Below are 19,274 nucleotides of genomic sequence, written 5' to 3' on the forward strand. Positions count from 1 at the left end.
CTCAAGCCCCAAACTGTTATTCCTGCATTTCGCTCAGGCCTTCATGCTTCTGTGCGACCTGCTGATGATCTTCAGTCACCAGCTGATTTCCGGTGGCCGAGAGGGTCTCCAGCCGCTCGTCTTCAACCCAGACAGCACCCTGCAGAACGAGCTGCTCAACTTTGTCCTGGACCACGTCTTCATCGACCAGGACGACGAGAGCCAGAGCATGGGTGAGAGAGACCGTCAAAACCTCCAGGCCTCTAAGAAGAAGCAGAGGAGTAGGAAATGTGAATTAGTTGTCTGCTCTTGTTTCTAAGAATATTCTTTATCTCTGTCCATCTTAGAGGGAGACGAGGAGGATGAGGCCAACAAGATTGAGGCCCTCCATAAGAGGAGGAATCTGCTGGCAGCTTTTTGCAAGCTCATCATCTATGACATTGTTGACATGCCGGCAGCTGCAGACATTTTCAAACACTACATGAAGGTGAACATTCCTCTTGTCATTCGCTTTATGTGCTTAATGATTTATAGATAACTGAATCTTTTGTGAAAGACAATCGTATCGGAAAAGTCTAATTCTCATTCCTTTTGTTTAGTGCCGAACAGATTTTGAAGCAATTTATGTAGTGACCAGGTATTTTCATATTTGCTGTTTGAATGAGTTTGCAGGTAGTTAAATCATAGACGTAATTAAATTCAATTCACTAAAAATACTGTTAAAACAGAGGGTCAGAAGGTATCATAGTCATGCAAGTGGAAAGTATAAATCTGCAAATTAATACACAGTTTCACAAGGTACTCTTATGAATATCCTCTCTATTGTTTTCTCTGAAAAAGATGTATTCGGTTATCTTTTGAAAATATCAATGAATAAATAATGTAAAATGCTCACACTGAATATCTAACTACGTCTTTCAACTGTTGGTTTTCCCTAGTATTATAATGATTACGGTGACATCATCAAGGAGACTCTCAGTAAAACGAGACAGACCGACAAGATTCTCTGTGCCAAAACGCTCATTCTCAGTCTGCAGCAGGTGAGACTGTGACAAAGACGGGCAAATATGTTATTGGTTGTGAGCGCTCCCTGAAAAACCGTCCGATACCATATTAACGGTAACGGATTCCTGTGTGTTTGTGTGCGTGTTCTCAGCTGTTCAATGAGTTGCTGCAAGATCAGGGTCCCAACCTGGACAGGACGTCGTCCCATGTGAGCGGCATCAAAGAGCTGGCCCGCCGTTTTGCCCTTACCTTTGGACTGGATCAGATCAAAACCAGAGAGGCCGTCGCCACGCTACACAAGTGAGATCCTACGAGTTCAACATCCAGGGCGAAATGTTATTCAGGATCATGACCGACTCAGACAGACAGACAGGAGTCTGACTGACTCGGAATTGATAACTAGTTTTAATGTGGCTCAGTTGCAGGTTTAGTGATTTTTGTTTTAAGAAAATACATCTTTGTGATGAAAGATAGGAAAATATCCTTGTCTCTCACTTTCAGACTTTTGAGATTTTTAAATTGAGAGTAGAACCGTTTTACAGGATTCACATGTTTTTTGTTTCCCCACTCATCATATTGTGTCTGCCTTGTGTGTCAGGGATGGAATAGAATTTGCTTTCAAGTACCAGAATCCACGAGGCCCAGAGTTTCCTCCCATCAACCTGGCATTCCTGGAGGTCTTAAGTGAATTTTCTTCCAAGCTTATACGTCAAGACAAGAAGACAGTGTAAGTACCTCTGTGCTTTGTTTTGTTTCCTCCACAGTCAGCAAATATCCTACTAGCTGACCAAATGTTACATTTTTGTGCCGGAATGCTCAGGCACTCGTACCTGGAGAAGTTCATGTCGGAGTCGATGTCAGAGCGTCGAGAGGACGTGTGGCTGCCGCTGATCTCCTACAGAAACAGCCTGCTGACGGGAGGAGACGAAGACCACATGTCAGTCACGTCGGGCTCCAGCAGCAAGACGGGCTCGGTCCGTAGCAAAAAGGGCCGACCGCCACTACACAAGAAACGCATCGAGGGTGAGCGGAACGGTCGAGGCCTCAGTACTTGTACTAACACGGTTTCTGACTCTTGAGTTGTTGACCTTTTTCAATGTGTCCATTTTCAGAGGAGAGCAGCGTGGAGGGCTCGTGGATGATGCGTAATGACACCTTACAAACACCGGGGGCACTGCAAACCCCTCAGCTCACTTCAACAGTGCTCCGGGAGAACAGACCAGCAGAACACATGCCAGACCCCGACTCAGAACCTGGATCAGAAAACGACTTCGTACACAAGTTAGTGCTTGCCCATGCTACACTGTATTGTTACCCAAAACACACATACAAAGCGTATTTATAATAACAACAACTTTATAAATCCGGTTGGGGAAATTCACTCTCTGCAATTAACCCATCATGGATGAACCATGAGCTGTACGTATGCCATCCTCCAGCAGTAGGGGAGCAGTTAGAGGTTCAGTGTCTTGCTCAACAACACTTCGACACACTAGGAGGAGCCGGGAATTGAACCAGAAATGTTCGGTTCCAAAGACGATCGCTATGCCTCCTATGCCACGCTACCTCCAGCATCAAAACAACAGCATCAATTATTTTTCATCCTGTCGCACCGCAGTTTTGGCTTTGAGTCACTCAGCATTTTGGGACGATGTGGAACCACCAGGGGAGACATAAATGTTAATGTCCTGTCGTCCTGTCTTTAGCCCACAGATGCAGATGTCGTGGCTTGGGCAACAGAAGATAGAGGAAGTGAACAGGAAGGACCGAACGGCCATGAACTACATCAAGTCACGCAGCAATCAGGGTGTCCGACAGACTGTGTAAGTGTCAGGTTTTAGATTTGTAATAAATAGCAAACATGTTTAGAAACAAAAGGCCGCTCTCTGACAACACATCGCTCTCTGGCTTAGGCGCGGGCTGATGGAGGATGATGCGGAGCCCATCTTCGAGGACGTCATGATGTCATCACGGGGACAGTTGGAGGACATGAATGAGGAGTTTGAGGACACGATGGTGATCGACTTGGTCAGTCGCTTGACCCTCACAACCAAAGAAATGCTTGACTGTATAGGATCTTTGAAGAGTTTTTTGATCTTTACAAAAAAATCATGTGTTTTAATGTGCATTTTAATTTGTCCAGCCTCCATCAAGGAACAGACGTGAAAGAGCAGAATTAAGACCGGACTTCTTTGACTCTGCGGCGATGATTGAAGATGAATCGGTAAGAAAAAAAAATCACATTCACATCGTTTTCCTCTCATGATCCGGACGGACAGACATGCAAGAGATGTTGCGCACACAGAATACATCAACAATATTCAGACAAATATAAATATTACGCAGTAACTCCAGAAGGATAGGCATAAGGGGGTAGAATTTAAATGACTTGAATTTGGGACCCCCTAGTGGTTGTATGAAAACACACACTGTCACGGACAGTGATACTCCGTGCTCACTGGAGAGCAGTTGTGGTTAGTTTTGTTTACATTTTCTGTCCTCTTTTTTCTTTTCTAGGGATTCACCATGCAAATGTTCTGATCTGGCAATGGGACAAGGATCAGGAGCCGAAGCCCAATCGGAAGTAAACAGAATGGGGGGAACGTCTAATCCGGATCACCTGCTAATCACACTCTTATGAAGAAGGAAAAAACATTGTCCGAGTACTTTTCTCTTTCTATAAGAAAATGATGGAAGGTTGTTGATGGATCCCGCACCGTCCGGAAGTGTCGATTGAAGACCCGGTCTGTTCTTTCAGGCAGGCCAGAGGATGTGAAACGCAGTCCAGATCAGCGAGGTGTGTTTTCCCACTCCTCTTCCTCCTCTGTGGACTGATGACGCTAAAATCATCCTGCAATCAGCTGATCAGCACCTGCAGTTTTTCCGATTCTAATTCACAGATGTACAGTTGTTGGGTTCAGTCTGTACAGCCCCTCTTAGTTTTGGTGTCGCACTTTGGTCCATCGGGTTCAAATCCCACCGTACGGATCTCAACACTAAATGTTCTATATCTTTGCTCTTATGACCACTCACTGACCCTTCCCCTCTCTCTGTTCGCCATCCGAGTCCTTGTATGTGGTGCTGCTGGTGTTTGACGCGAGTGTGTGACCTTTGTGTGTGTGTGCGTGCGTGCCTGTGTGTGTGTATGTGTCAAGTGTAGGTGATGACGATTGAGTGGTAACGCACAGGAGGTCAACAACCATCGCGGAGGAGTGAGGTAGCTGTCTTTCGTGCACGTTATTGCAAGTGTTGTCGGTGAAGCCACGCCCCCAACTTTGCTCAGACAAAAGCCCTGCCCCCTCGGATTTGGAAACTCTTCCGCGCACACACACACACACACACACACACACACACACACACACACACACACACACACACACACACACTCTGAATAACGGCTTTTTGAAGTAAACAAAAAAAGGAAAAAAAAAAGAAACATATTTTGAATTCTGTAGCTTTAGTACTAAAGTTTTAAATCCAGTGTGTCTTTTGTTTTTTTGTCTCTTTGTACAGCTTTTTTCTTGAATATGTATCTTGTTCGTTGCCAAACTGTGGCCTACATACTTATATTCCAGAACCTTCCCCCATCCTGTATCTCATATCTAATGGTTACTAAGCTCAGATTGTCGCCGTGGGATACCAGCTTTCAAACGCTGCACGGTCTGATTGTAATCGTAATCTTTTCGTCACGGTCATATTTTCACAAACAGTGTTAACTGATCAGAGTGTGTTCAAGATTTATTATGACCATTGTTCATATCCAGTGATAGATCTTTATGTCTGACCTATTTGTTGAATGTGGTTCGAATGTGTCCAGCCATATCTTTATTCTCCCACTGTTCAATCATGCCATGTTTCCCATTGGATGGCTTGGCAGTTCTGTAAATATCAGAGACAGTTGGATCTTTTCTGCAGTGCAGTTGACATCAGTTGCCCTAAAAATGCTCTGAAAGCCTGTTTTTCTGTGAACCTAAATTCTTTTTAATAAAATAAATCTGTAATCAATTTAACAACCTTTGTTCGTGTGTGTGCGCGATAGATTGTTTTTCCTTAGAACGGATTTAAGTATAAAGACCTTAAAGATTAATACCACAATATTCTGGACCAGAAACATTTTTTTTTTCACTGACATCAGCATGTATGAATTAAATCATTTTTCATCTTTGGTCAACTAAAAGAATTTCTCAATTCTTTTTTGGGACTTTTGCTATCCTTGAAAACAGGCATTTAATTGCCAATTTACCTTTTTTTTTTTAATAGGTTCACTTACCTGAGGTGATATGAAAACAATCCCTCAACGTAGTAAATTTTTACCCATTTTGAGAATGTTTTCAAAAAAATTGTCTATCTTTTGATCACTTAGTCCACCTGTTGTGCAATAGTGGCTTGAGTGGTGACTGTGCTTCCTCAAGATTTAGAACGGGAAAACAATAATGTTTGATGGAATAATGAATAAAAGGAAAAAATTCCTATAATTATGGCCAAAATTAATTTTCTGTCCCCATCTTACATTTTTCATCGTAACCAATTGTCCTATGATTACCCAATTGGATTCATTTATGAATTAATAAGTTAGTACCAAAAGTAAAAAGGTCAATAAACACACATCATGCCATTGAAGCTGTGATTTATTTTACAAAAAAAGCAGGTCTTCCTACCAGAGAGAAAAGGCACCGTTTGAGGATGAGTGACATTTTGAAGACCTAAAACACAAGGAACACCCATGGAAGCACAAGGTCTGGTAGGTATATATTTTCTACTAGAATAGTCACTGATAGCTATTCCTCCTTTCCTATTCGTTCATGATTGTAACAATACAAGTAATGGCCAATATGGCCACTACTGATGTGGGTCATTAAATGTATTTGTTCTTCCTACTTTGCATATTTCCTGTTAAGATACACGCCATGGTTTTGATCACGTTGTAACAAACGTTTCTTCCCTTCAACTCCTCACAGCTGACAGTTGAGTATATTCAATACACATGACAACCAAGATTCTCTGCTACTTCAAGTCTGAACATCAGGAGTGTATCTTATTTCAGTCGAGGTGCCAACCTCCTGTTGTATGACCACGTTTGCGGAGTCCAAACGGCGGGAATCCAACTTTGGGTGTTTCACAGAGGAATGTTGGCGTGTTTCTTCCAAGGGTTGACCTGCTTCTTACTCGCCAGCACCTCCAGATCCCTGCAGATCATCTTGCGGGTGGTAGACGGCTCGATGATGTCATCCACAAACCCTTCAAACATATGATTGGATGTTCAAAGTCATGTGATTTCAGACCAAGGCGGGGAAGAAAAGAGGGAAGAGGCGATTTCCTACCTCTGACAGCAGCAGGGAAAGGGTTGGCAAACTTCTCTACGTATTCCGCCTCTGCCTCAGCCTGATTGTTCTTCCCTCGGAAGATAATCTGAACTGCACCCTGCCGGGGAATGAAAGAATCCACATGCACTCTCAGGTCAGAGGAAAGATATGATAAGGGCAAAACAAAGGGGCTGTTTGTACCTTTGCACCCATGACAGCGACCTCAGCCGTGGGCCAGGCGTAGTTCACGTCTCCTCTCAGGTGTTTGGAGCTCATAACGTCATAGGCCCCTCCGTAAGCCTATAAAACAAACATTTATGGAGTGAAGAAAACCATGTCAACCTTAAGAGAATTCAAAAGCAACTTTCTCAACGCTGATGAACGGCAGAATTTACTGGAATATGGAAAGGCATTTTTTTGATACAAACATTAATAAACCAAGGGTCTCTCTCGTACAATAACAAACATAAATTCAAAGAATCGTCAAAAGATAGAGGAAAGGGTTTTCCTGCTCTCTTTAAAATGTGTCTTGTTTAAAATGTTTTCACACCTTTCTGGTGATGATAGTTATCTTCGGGACAGTTGCCTCTGCAAAAGCAAAAAGCAGTTTGGCTCCGTGTCTAATGATGCCTCCGTACTCCTGGGCCGTACCTGTGGAGAGTCATCGCAAGTGTGTTTGAGATTGCATCTTTAAAAAAAAACAAAACAAAAACATCCAGATGTCTCTGATTTCAGATGCAGGCAGCTTCAGCGGTGACACGAGGGGTGGGAGAGCTACCTGGCAGGAAGCCCGGCACATCCACAAAGGTGATGATGGGGATATTGAAAGCGTCGCAGAATCGAACGAAACGTGCTCCTTTCACGGATGAGTTAATGTCCAGACACCCTTGGATTTGGAGCAGAGATAAAGCTAACTGAGAAGGTGCAAAGGAGGAAATTATTTCAAATGACCTCCGGCGATTGTTTTCACTCACCAGAGGCGACTTTTGGCTGGTTACCCACGATGCCGACGGTGCGTCCGTTCATGCGGGCGAATCCCACCACGATGTTCTTGGCGTAGTTGGGCATGATCTCGAAGAAGTCCTGCTCATCCACGATCTGGACAGGTTGAAGAGGAGGAAGTTGGTCACAAGGAAGGCAATGACACCAGACTGGAGCTTGATGTGAACTTGAAATGAATATGTGCGAAATACAATTTTTGTAAATGCATACGGAAACACTTATAGTTGTATTTAACTGATAAGCATTACAATTATTAACAGATCAATTAATAGAGCTGTGTGTGTATGTGTGTGTATCTCTTACTGCATGAATGATGTCCAACATGTCGTAGGCTTTCGTCGATTCAAAAGGGACAATGGTGTCTAACGAAGGAACCAGCCGGTCGCTAAATCAGAGACCGGTCGTCAGACGCCAGTTTTTGAAATAATAGTGAGCAGCTCTTCTGGGAAAGTGACAGGCAAAGCGATGGGTCACCTGGAGTCGTGGCACTCCCTGATGGGAGCCGCGTCTTGGTTGCTGAGTGGCAGGAAGTTGAAGAATTCACGCAGGTTGAGCAGAGCCTCCACGTCATTCTCAAACGCACGGTGAGCCACGCCTGAGGAGAGGGAACTGTTTTTAGCTCAGGGACCTAAAATAACACTGAAAACTACTGATCATAATGAACTTTTATTTACATACTTTCTTGCTTTTGAAATTATCACTCTCTCTCTCTCTCGATGTTAATAAGAAAGGAAATTGTTGTGCCAGAGTTACAAGAAAAACATAATAATAATAAATAATAGTAAAAAAATAAGAGTAAAAAAACAAACAAAAAAAATGACATTAATGTTAATGAAAAACAAGCCAATTGACTCTGGATATAAACTTTTAGAAACATTTAGTGCAGCGGTCGGGAACCTATGGCTCGCAGGCCATAAATGACTCTTCCGGTGACGGCATACGGCTCCCAGACAATTTTGAGTTGGAAAAAAAAAAATCAGTTTGGAACTGATTTTAAAATACCTTTGACATTTCATCATAATACTGTGTCATTTTAAAGTAAACAGAAATTAGTTTTGAAGATAAATTTCACGGGTCACCCGTTGGTCGGATCGGGAACCAATGGCTTCTGGGTCATTGTAAAGGTGAAGAAATCGATTTTATCAGATAGCCAACTAGTTTATCCGCTTCAACCCTTGTAACGGAAAAGATTGCATAAAGAAAAAAAGATGATGATGACCGTAATTTCCAGGCTGCGTGGACAGATTTGCATTTGTGGAGAGAGCAGGATCTGCAGTACGTCTTACATGCAATGATAAAACTGCATCGATGAAACGGTCAAATATACAGCGGCACTTCGAACAAAAACCATGCAGCACCAGAGGTCGCATTAAAAGCATGGCATACTTTAACTTATTATATGTTAAAAATACTATATGGCTCTCGATGAAATGTATTTAGAAATATTTGGATTTTATGGCTCTCCCAGTCAAAAAGGTTCCCGACCCCTGATTTAGATCATCATGTAGCGCAAGAAGGCCAGACAGGGAGCAGGACAGAAACCTGACACGGTGGTGTGCGTCTTGGCTCCACCCAGCTCCTCTTGAGTCACATCCTCATTGGTGACAGACTTCACGACATCTGGCCCAGTGATGAAAAGGTATGACGTGTCCTGAAAACACACACACACACACACACACACACATACACACGACTTGAAACAAGGATGTCGACCACAACATTACCATAATTGCTACTTTGTGTGTTTGAAAAACAAGAGAGCCCTTTTTCCACAACAGACACTTGAACTTGCCAAAGAACTAAAAAATGGCTCGATTCCATTTATCGACTCAGTGAGCGGCGTGAATAAAAGTACCCATTACAGCACTCCGGCACACAAACACTCTCATCGGTTCCCCTGCCCTTCTTAGCAACTTGGCCATTATTCTAAACAGAACCACGGGTGGAATTCCACTTCAGCGAGTCAAAATGCCTGCCAAATAAATAGGTCTCTACCGGCTGCGGAGAGACTGAATCAGCAGGATGTTTGCAGCTGCTAAAACACAAATTAAAAACCGAAAAGACGGAAGGGAAGCAGAACACTGTGTTATTCTAAACTTGTATGCGACTCGATGTGATCTTTGTGATTTGACGGCGATGTTCTCTGTGCACGTCCGTACCTTCACCATGAAGGTGAAATCCGTCAGGGCAGGGGAGTAGACTGCACCACCGGCACAGGGACCCATGATGAGGGAGATCTGGGGGACGACTCCTGACGCCATCACGTTCCTCTGAAAAGGGTGAACATTTTTTTTTTTTTCCAAAAAGTCTGGTTTATGTCAGAGAAATTTTGGGGTATCCTCCAACATTGGGTCTTTTCTAAGATTTACTTTTTCGATATTCCAATGCAACAAAATGGCAACAAGCCTTGACCACTAGAACTCTAAATGTTACTTTTGGCTACAAATTGGATTAAAAAAAAAAAAAAAGTGCACATCAAGCTGACAAAAAAGGAATGTATGTATGTATATGGATTTAAGATGGCTATTTGGTAGAGTGGTGACTTCTGAATAATGACTACTGGTACTTTGGATCTTCAGTGACTGAATTGCACTTTTTGTAAGTCGCTTTTGATAAAAGCGTCTGCCAAATGACTGTCATATAATGTAATGTAAACAGGAAACATATCAAACTGGCATACCAGGAATATATCTGCATATCCAGCCAAAGACTCCACTCCCTCCTGAATCCGAGCTCCTCCGGAGTCATTCAGCCCAATGACAGGGGCGCCAACTGTCATGGCCTGGTCCATGATCTAAACAAACACCTGGGAGTTTGACATTCTGAAGTGCAGTTTTAAGTAAACAAGACAACAAGCTCCTTCTGTTCTCTCCAAAGGGAACTGGAAGACCAATAATGTATTTTGAAATTGATCTTTATGAATGGGCTTGTGCCCCTATAGTTGGTACTTCAGGTAAATAGAGGGTAGCAAACAAGCTAGTTTTCTTTCACTGATGTAAATATAAAGTGCACAGCAGGGTCTTTTTTGTTTGCCCTACGTGCACTAATCCAATATTCTGTTGAGTCTCTCAGGGTGTTTTACCTTACAGATCTTCTGTGCGTGAGCTCCCGACAGACTCCCACCAAACACTGTGAAGTCCTGGGGGAAACAAACAAACAAGATGAATCTAAATAACCTCAATGTGTAGCATGAACTAATCATATCATACCTGACTGAAAACATAGGCCAGCCGGCCGTTGATCCGGCCTCGGCCTGTCACGACGCTGTCACCGGGGAACTGGCAGGGAAGGGAAGGAAAAAAATGACTTGATGATAAAAATGCAGAGAAATATAGAACACAAAGCCATCGCAAAGGCAAACCTTGTTTTGATCCTGCTCCATGCCAAAGTCGGAGCAGCGATGCTCCACAAACATGTCCGACTCCACAAACGACCCCTGGTCAAGGAGAAGCTCCACTCGCTCTCGCGCCGTCAGCTTGCCCTGGAACGCAGCATCAGATTACTACAAAACTACTGCAAGTACCACACAGGTCGAGTACAACATTCAATGAATTACAAATGGCTGAATAAGGCAATGCAATCATTATTACAGGAAAAAAAACTTTTAACAGTATCTTCCAACCCCCCATCAGACTGCTAACACTGAATAGGAGCCACTTGACTCCCCCTCAATTTATAATAGTTAGCGTTTCTTTTTCTCAGTAAGTATTTATTGCTTAAATTATGACTGTGCAATAATTTACTCACTGCCTTTTTTTTTTAAAATACGTCTGTCAGCTGTCTCCGATTCATTGTATTGTCTAGTCTTATTGTCAGGTATGAAGGGAGTGTACAAAGTAATTTTTTACTTTTACTTATACCACTTTAACACTTATATTGTTTATTTTAAGATTGTATTCTGTGTATATGTATGTCTGCTTGGTGTCCTTGAGTGTCGAGTATAGATCATTAAATAACATGTATGATCATTGTTATTATTTTATTTTTTTTTTTTTAATGAAGTATTTCATTGCATTGTCTGAATCACCATATGCCTAAAAGCCCATATGACATTAAAAATCTGGAATCTTAATTTGATACGTTTAGATTTAGCCATTTGTTCTCAGGCTGGGCAGAATTAAAAGAAAATACAATGACACTGAAAGAAATTTACAAGTGTAATTCAGGATTTCTGCAAGGGTGAAAAGTGCCGTGTTGGAAACTCAAGACAAATACACAAGAGTAGTCTCATTTAATTCCAAGTGTTTGAGTGAATACATACTTAGTTAATTTATTTTCATGTGTTTTATTTATGTTTGTAATTCGAGCACTGCTTAGCACGTTATGGCTGGTATGAGTTTGTAGGATGATAGTAACATCTGTTGCTCAAGGGCAATGACACTCAGCAACGTAGATGTGTATCGCAAACTTTAAATGTGAGCTTCTTTATATATGAGCATCTTTAAATGTCTGCAACCGCTGACTTGAAGCCGCTGATCCAGTCATGCTTGAGTTCAACCTCCCTGTCAATGTATGAGCTAAACGCTGAGTGACTTTACCCTTTTATGTTGCGCGTCGATTCTCTTGTGACCCCCCCCGATCAGCGCGGCCTTCCGTTTCTTGTCGATCCTCTCCTTGACGGACAGCTGGCCGACCGAGTGTCCGCGGGGGTGCAGCAGCGCCGCGACGGCGCCGTGTTTCCCCGGAGCGAAACCCATGAGAGTCGATCTCAGGCCGTTGAGCAAGCCGTGGCCGCTTCGAGCAACACAGAAGGCCGCCATCATTGCTGCGATGGACATCCGGGAAGGGGCACGGATTTGAGCCAATAGGAAAAGGGGGGCGTTCTCCTACAGCCAATCAGAGTAAATAAACTAATCACATGTCCTGAAACGTCGGTCTGGGTCTGGTTTGTTGGGCAGGTCAATTATTTTTTTCCACTTTTTTGTGCTAATTCGCTGTTTATTATCCCCGAATAATATGTATCAGTAAAATAATATAAAGGGTTGAGATTGTTGGTAACCATCTTCTCACGTTAAGAAACTGGCTTATGTTTTGTGTTTCTGTCAATTTTACTGTTAGTGTCCTTTCGTTCCTTTTAACTTTATAATGGCATTTTTAATACGTCCATCTTTAGGCCTTTAATATATTTGCTATGCACTTTGTATTTTCTTCCCCAAGAAGCAAAATGCTTAGAAAATGTTTGTTCCATTATTGTGGTTAATGTTTTATGTTGCTATGTATAAAACTTTCCCGACATGGAATGTAAAGGTGACTGGGTTCGGGAATGAGTGATTTTTGCTTTGCAGCTCCACCCGCCTTTCGTAACTACTTTTCTGAAACAATAACAAAGGTTTCACTCTTCAGCAATGACGTTTGACAAATGAGTGGAAATGGAGTCCATTTTGCTATTTTCCCACAGAGTTTACCTTTATATTCGCTTCCTTTATTTAAATGGTATACTTCTAAAGTGACGAGTTTTTTTCTTCTTATCTTGTCAGCTTTTTACTTCAAGGTGACTGCAGTGAGTAAAGGAAATATTTGCTGCTTGGTTAGGTCTCATATATTATTGAACATGTTGTTTGAGTCAGCACGATTTGTCACTTCACTGGATAACAACAAAATGAAAGATGAAAAATAACTTGTTTATTTTGGAGCTTTTAATGACATCGAAGATAATGATGGACTGCATGGTTAGAAAAGGAGGCGCTGTGCGGAATTAAGACGTGAACCGTTCGTGCACTGTGGTAACCACGGTAACAAAAGGAAGTCTCGCGTGAGGATCATGACTGTCGAGAGGGGTTGATGCGAGGAAGTCGAAAATCGAATGATTGATGCTATTGTAAAACGGCTAGTTAACTATGTTCATTTCGCCGCTTCTCAAGTATTATAATAAAACGAGCCAGGGTCGGCAGTTTTCGTCTTACAATTTACAGATCCCTCCAACGCGTGGGATATAAGGACGGTCCTTGGGATTTTGAGGATTCGATTGCTAATTTGTGTGGCTATGCTAATGCTATCGAGTTAGCTTTGTTTACATCAAGTGCGCGCCTGGGATCTATTAGCTAATTGCTAACTAAACAAATTTGTGGTCTTAGTTGCCGTTAACCATTCACCGCGACGACGACGAGGATACCGTATTGGATACTGGATGTATTACATGTCTAACACCGACCATCTCGTGTAAAACGTTTAGCCGATGCCCGCTCTACTGCTAGCTACATAATGCTAACCGTTTGGTCATGGACTGCTTGACCATACGATACGTTTGCTAGCCACCGGGCCGTATTGAGAATAATGTGAGTAATTTCTACGACTCTTACTTAGCCGCATCTAACAGAACCTCAAATCGCGGTCTGTAAGATTTCGCTGCTGAATTTGAGCAACTACGAAGCGGGGATGCTAACGCTAGCTAGCCACCTGTCTGGCTAACGTCGTGCGCGTTTAGCGATAACCGCTTCACCATGCCCGCTGTCCATTAGCGTTTTTTTTACACATTCGCATGTTTGTATTGCAACACACGGGTGACAGATTGTTTCTCCCGCTGGCAACTTTATATTCCCTCCATCGAGTCTGAGACTCTTTGAGCGTTTGCTCTCATCTCAGTGAGTGTGTGGATTTTTTTTTTTTTCCTCCGGGCCGTGATTCTTAGACGCTGCGGACTACACCGCTATGAACCCCGTTAGTGCAACCGCTCTGTACGTGTCCGCCAGCCGGGCTGTCATGCAGTGTGACCCACGGCAGCCTCACACCTTTGCAGACATGTACAACCTCCTGCCCTTCTTCCGTCAGTCCCTCGCATGCCTCGTCTGTGGTAAGCATCATTAAAATATTAATAAGTCCATACGTTAGTCGTAGTCAACCTCGCCTCAACGGGGGGTGACGTGTTTTGCACAGTCCATTGATTTATCTTAACTGATATCCTAGTGTTTCATCGCTGCCCATATTGACTGAAGTATCTGTTGTGTGCTTTTGCTTGCAAAAGGCTTGACACGATTTGACGTGCTCACCACCGTGGTCTCCTTAGCAACCCAGCTGAGCCACAGTCATCTGTTCCCTTGTCAAGACAGATGACTCCTCTGTTGTGCCTGCTGCAGAGCCATGTGTTTCCTATTCATGGTTTATTTACGCTCATCTTAGGTAGCGCTTTTATTGACATTGGCACATCACGGTCCATTGTGGCAGAAGGATACGAAGCACCACTTCTTGCCATTCGTGGGTTGAAACTCTTGCCGATATCGTTCTGCAAAGTCCCAGACTGCATCTGAATAAACGAAGCACCACAGATTTATTTGGTTTTTCACTTTTAACTCACCGCCTTTGGTTGTTCAGACACATTTTGGTGATCCGTGAATGCACAATGGCTGATCCAGCCTAAGAGAGGATAAACTAACAGTAATATTGGCATTTAATATATTGAATTAAACATGTTTTTTTATATATATTTATATAGCAAAGTGTGTTGATTTTTTTTCCCCCAGTTCTTTACAAAACTCGTGGATCTGCAATGGGTAAAGATCAAAACACAATACAAAAATAATAAAAAAAGTGGAAATATCACAGTGTCTTAGGAAGAAAAAGTACTTCCAAGATATAAATCATTCTTATGATATTCCGCAATTAAACACTCACAAAAATAATGTTGGTTGTTGTATATTTCTCTTAAAAAAACAACAAAACACCTCAATTTTGTGTATTCTACTTTGAAAACCACTGCTAGTGCTGCCAATTATTTCATGACAGTTTGATATTGGGGCTGACACGATTAGCTGGTTTGAAAGTCAAGTTCTTGAGAAATTAGTCTTTTGTTATCACTTGACATTACTTTAAATTAGTGCAAGATAAAGAGGCTTTTTTTTTTACATAATTCTGACCTTGGTTCGTTGCCTGCTGGTAAGTGCAACAAAGCAATCTATCAGGTTGGGCTCTTGAATTTTGTCACTGTCTTGGTAACAAGTGTGTACTTGAAAATATTCAAATCATATTTTCTGTTGAAAGTCAGGGTTAAAGCTGGTCCGAAATTAGATTCAAAGAAGCCTCTTGTTTTTGTCTCAGGTAAGCTGCTGCAGGATCCCATTTCTCCAACACATCCAGAGTGTCAGCATTATGTTTGCTTGGGCTGTAAAGGCCAGAAAATGCAGATAAGGACATCATGCAACAGATGTAAGGACTATTCCTGCTTCCAGGAAAACAAGCAGCTCTCCCTCCTCGTGCAGTGCTACAGAAAGCTCTGCCTCTACGTCACTCATTCGCCTTTGCTGCCATCAATCAGCAGCCGTGTGGGTGGGAATCCAGAGGTTATGGCCTTGCTGGAGGAAGTGCTCATGTCACATGAAGAGGAGATAGAGACAGAGGACAGAAGCCTGGTACAAGAAGATGTGAATCCCCCTGCTCCGGAGTCCCTGACCCCCACGGAGGCGCCACCTGTTCCTGCAGAGCTCTCAGCTGTACCCCAGAGCTCCTCCTCCGAGCCTCCGTGTTCCAACGGACCGCCGGAATGCAATGGGGAGATGCTTGAAGACCTAGATCCTTCTTCTCCGGAGCTCGAAGTATGTGAGCTGGTAGAGGAGCAACCACAGGCGGGCCTCTCTGTAACCGATGCTGATTGTGGCGGGCTGGAACTGAGTCTGACTCCCGGGCCGTTAGCACCAACTCCAGGCACAGTGTGCTCACTCAGGGATGGGGACTCAAGCAGCAGGGAGTTGGAGGAGGGAGAAGTGTTGCTCCTCAGTGTCGAGGAAGTCTTACAGACATTAGACCCCCTTCAGCCCAGCGGAGATGCTCCTCACATACAGCCAGAAAGGACACACACCCATACGCACATCGCCACAGACCGAGCACACGCTCAAATGTATATTCAGCTGGACGCAGCCCACAATTACACACAGATTCAAACCGACAGGACTAATACACTGGCGAGCCACAGCGCTCACATACACTCATCTACATTCAACCCATCCCCGGCTTCCAAGCCCCCACCGGTTCGCCTTAATCGCAAACGATCTCGCTCGGAGAGTGACAGGGAAAAGGTGAAGCCTCTCCCTATTACCTCCATTCTGCAGGGCTCCTCCTCACATATACACACTCCAAACCCCGCTCCGTCACTGCACACCCAACCACACACACCCTCCCTAACTGTACCAGCACACACGTACTCATCCCTTCCCAATGGGGCGCCTCCGAAGCCCAGCCGCCCCCCACAAAACCACAGTAAAGGTGCCAGGAAGCACGTCGATCCGGGCCCAAAGAAAACACACACCAAGGCCCGCAGTGGTGGAACCTCCAAGAACAAGGACCGCAGCAAAGACCAGCGGTTGCTGTCAAGCTGCCTGGTGCCCCCAGCGCCAGTCAGGCCTCCTTATAAGAAACCAGTAGAGAAGAAGGGCTGCAAGTGTGGCAGGGCCACTCAGAATCCCTCGGTACTGACCTGTAGGGGGCAACGTTGTCCCTGTTACTCGAACCGCAAGGTGAGACGCTTGCCTTTCTCTAGATATGAAAATCGAACTTCGTATTTCCCTCCCAACCAAATATGTTTTTTACCGCGTTGTTTAAAGTACAAACATCCTCCCAGCCATTTATGCTTAATCCTTCGTTAGGTCTTTTGTGTTAGCATCAGAATTTTACTTGCAGGCTTTACGTGATGTCAATGCAACGGACTAATAGCCCACCGCTCCTTGCACGTGTGGTGGTATCTCTTTCAGGCATGCTTGGATTGTATCTGCAGAGGTTGCCAGAACTCCTACATGGCGAATGGTGAGAAGAAGCTAGAGGCCTTCGCCGTGCCAGAGAAAGCCTTGGAGCAGACGCGACTCACGCTCGGCATCAACCTCACCAGCATCACGGCAGCTGCGGCCCTCCGCAACCCGGCAACCACCAGCATCCGCGCCAACACCCTGCTAAACGTTGCCACAGCAACAGGAACCCCCGTAACCACCGCCTTTCTGTCACCCAGCCCTCCCCCGGAACCCAACTACGAGGACAGTCTGGAGCTGCTGATTGGATGAGAGGCTGTGACTCCCAAAAAAAAAAAACAAAAACCATAGACAGCTCGGTGCTGATTGAATGTGACAGACGATCATTGTGTCTGTCAGACAAACCAGGACCTCCCCTCCAGAGGGGGAGGTGATCTACGGCAGCTATAGGTCTGTCCTGTCCTGTAATCTGCTCTTCTTCTGTGTTGGAAAATGCTGAGTAGTAAGACTAGCATGGGTGTGCCAAAGCCTCCTGTATTGTGCCTGTGTGTGTTGTTGCCTGTCTGTACTTAACCACCTATACTCGGTTCCAAGGCTGTTCTGTATTTCAGAGGTGCTTTATGCTCATAGACCACAGTCATACTGTACGAGGCAATAGGAACCCATACCAGGTTAAGTGTTTGTCGTCGTGCGCGCACAGTGCAGATGTGAGTGTGTATGTGTGATTTCTAGACAATATTTGGTGCATAATAACAAAAACAGCATTGTTATACCACAATCACTTGTCACCTTTTTCCAGTTTAGAGTGTTTGTTTAAGGAATGCATAACGGATATCAGGACTGCCCTCACTAATCTCTAACCTAATATGTGCTCTCATCCTAATTATGAATGAATATTAAGAAATGTCTCTGGAGAAGTTTTCATCTCACACAAGACTTCATGCCTTTTTTTTTTTTTTTTTTTTTTTAATCACATCCACTCACTCAATTTGAAGTGCTGTTAGCTGTTAATGAAATTTGTCTTAATGAACCAGACTGATGCAGGCCTTGTCCTGGCAGCACTCGGCTGGATCCACGGTTTCTTTGCAAGTGTGTGTGCGTGAAAGAGAGCGAGAGAAAGAGATTGTACACGTCGCTGTGAGTTCCCTGTGATCAGTGGCAAGGCGCGTGATGTGTTGTTAGCACTTAAGTCTTCTGATTGGCCAAATCAAAACGAAGAACCCGTTCTCGGTAACCATAGCAATAGGAGCACCAACAAGGAGCCAGCCACCAGCTCTTGTGCGCACACGCAGTTGTTTACAGTACAGTGTCTTCTAGAATATTACTCCATTTTGTTTCGATTGTACATGACTGTGTGTCTTTAGATTAACTGAAGCCATAGGTTGTCAGTAACAAGGCAAAAGATAATACGTGTGCATTTTTTTTTTCCTCCAGATGTAGTGTCCTGACTGATTAGTGACCAACTGAAAAGACTATTTTTGATACCAAGTTTAGAGATTTGGTACCATCCTTTTTTTTTTCTGTCGTTTTGGTTAAAGCACCTTGAAACCCCTCCTCCAACTCAAGAGGCTGCGTGTTGTCCGTGTTTCTGTTTACTGTCTCAGCTGTAAGTACAACGTGTTTGTCAGTCCAGACGTGGTGACCAAAAAGAGACTGAAGGAGAGCGAAAGGACTCAGGCTGACCAAACAAACACCTTGGTTCTTCACTCATAGACCAGGACGAAGCAGGTGGATTGACATTGCGATCAGTGAATCTGATCTATCTTCCTGCGTATGTTTTCAAAATGTATTTCTTTTGGGCATTACTTGAACCCTGATTAGTTTTAGTTTTGTTTTGTTTTTTTAATTTGTTTTGTTATATTTTTTTTTTAATGTAAAAACTTGTTTGAGGAGTGACTCTTATTGCGGAAACATTCACTGCCATAATATGGAAACCTGTAATACAACAAGAATTAAATGATAGTTTTTTACTTTTTCAGTATTGTGTATTTTTTGTGTTGATGCGGAATCGCACTTTTGCGCAGCACGGCCAAAGTTATCAATGATGAATCTTTGTTTCTAATCTGAATTAATCTTTGGAAATGAGTGAAGTATGTATGGCACACTGGGGATATATGTTTGGACAACGTTTATCAGTCCTTGAATAATAAATTCATACAATGCAAATATAGTAAGTTTAAAATTAGCCAAATGTTATGTAAGGTAAGTCAGATAGATATATCCATAATCTTGCCTATTATTTCAATCTAATACTCATGTATTGGATGCAAACTGGAGGACTTAGCCTCAGATTCATGATATTTGGTCTTTTTTTATA

General features: G+C 43.4%; 3 protein-coding genes across 3 annotated transcripts in view; 2 read left to right on the forward strand and 1 right to left on the reverse strand.

Annotated features, from left to right (window-relative positions):
- The window catches only part of stag1a (STAG1 cohesin complex component a), a 47,516-nt gene extending 42,519 nt beyond the window's left edge, over positions 1 to 4,997 (forward strand). Inside the window, exons 22-32 of the mRNA XM_086156291.1 lie at positions 38 to 212; positions 327 to 466; positions 918 to 1,019; positions 1,136 to 1,284; positions 1,583 to 1,711; positions 1,805 to 2,007; positions 2,097 to 2,265; positions 2,691 to 2,807; positions 2,898 to 3,012; positions 3,128 to 3,208; positions 3,502 to 4,997. Of these exons, the coding sequence (XP_086012417.1) occupies positions 38 to 212; positions 327 to 466; positions 918 to 1,019; positions 1,136 to 1,284; positions 1,583 to 1,711; positions 1,805 to 2,007; positions 2,097 to 2,265; positions 2,691 to 2,807; positions 2,898 to 3,012; positions 3,128 to 3,208; positions 3,502 to 3,525 (1,404 nt within the window). The 3' untranslated portion in view covers positions 3,526 to 4,997. The remainder of the gene's footprint in view (positions 1 to 37; positions 213 to 326; positions 467 to 917; positions 1,020 to 1,135; positions 1,285 to 1,582; positions 1,712 to 1,804; positions 2,008 to 2,096; positions 2,266 to 2,690; positions 2,808 to 2,897; positions 3,013 to 3,127; positions 3,209 to 3,501) is intronic.
- Positions 4,998 to 5,594: 597 nt separating this feature from the next.
- pccb (propionyl-CoA carboxylase subunit beta) lies at positions 5,595 to 12,075 on the reverse strand. Its single transcript, XM_086156304.1, has 15 exons — positions 11,828 to 12,075; positions 10,651 to 10,770; positions 10,499 to 10,567; positions 10,372 to 10,428; positions 9,970 to 10,083; positions 9,449 to 9,559; positions 8,832 to 8,940; positions 7,764 to 7,884; positions 7,593 to 7,674; positions 7,262 to 7,385; positions 7,066 to 7,173; positions 6,838 to 6,938; positions 6,489 to 6,587; positions 6,306 to 6,405; positions 5,595 to 6,222 (listed from the first exon to the last, which is right to left on the reverse strand). Exons 1-15 carry the CDS (start codon positions 12,065 to 12,067, stop codon positions 6,101 to 6,103), a joined length of 1,677 nt encoding a protein of 558 aa, XP_086012430.1. The 5' UTR covers positions 12,068 to 12,075; the 3' UTR covers positions 5,595 to 6,100.
- A 986-nt stretch (positions 12,076 to 13,061) lies between these two features.
- msl2a (MSL complex subunit 2a) lies at positions 13,062 to 18,932 on the forward strand. Its single transcript, XM_086156316.1, has 3 exons — positions 13,062 to 14,079; positions 15,321 to 16,732; positions 16,967 to 18,932. Exons 1-3 carry the CDS (start codon positions 13,938 to 13,940, stop codon positions 17,267 to 17,269), a joined length of 1,857 nt encoding a protein of 618 aa, XP_086012442.1. The 5' UTR covers positions 13,062 to 13,937; the 3' UTR covers positions 17,270 to 18,932.
- Positions 18,933 to 19,274: the final 342 nt, after the last annotated feature.

Source organism: Fistularia commersonii, chromosome 1 (assembly GCF_037954325.1).
Source record: "Fistularia commersonii isolate RoL2024-O1a breed Wild chromosome 1, RoL_Fcom_v1.0, whole genome shotgun sequence".
Lineage (NCBI taxonomy): Eukaryota > Metazoa > Chordata > Actinopteri > Syngnathiformes > Fistulariidae > Fistularia > Fistularia commersonii.

Coding starts and splice junctions, on each gene's coding strand:
- pccb (XM_086156304.1), bottom strand. CDS start 12,067: ATGTCCATCGCAGCAATGATGGCGGCCTTCTGTGTTGCTCGAAGCGGC. Junction 10,084..10,371: donor ACGCACAGAAGATCTGTAAG/GTAAAACACCCT, acceptor GTGTTTGTTTAG/ATCATGGACCAGGCCATGAC. Junction 6,939..7,065: donor TGTGCCGGGCTTCCTGCCAG/GTAGCTCTCCCA, acceptor GACTCTCCACAG/GTACGGCCCAGGAGTACGGA.
- msl2a (XM_086156316.1), top strand. CDS start 13,938: ATGAACCCCGTTAGTGCAACCGCTCTGTACGTGTCCGCCAGCCGGGCT. Junction 14,080..15,320: donor CCTCGCATGCCTCGTCTGTG/GTAAGCATCATT, acceptor TTTTTGTCTCAG/GTAAGCTGCTGCAGGATCCC. Junction 16,733..16,966: donor CCTGTTACTCGAACCGCAAG/GTGAGACGCTTG, acceptor TATCTCTTTCAG/GCATGCTTGGATTGTATCTG.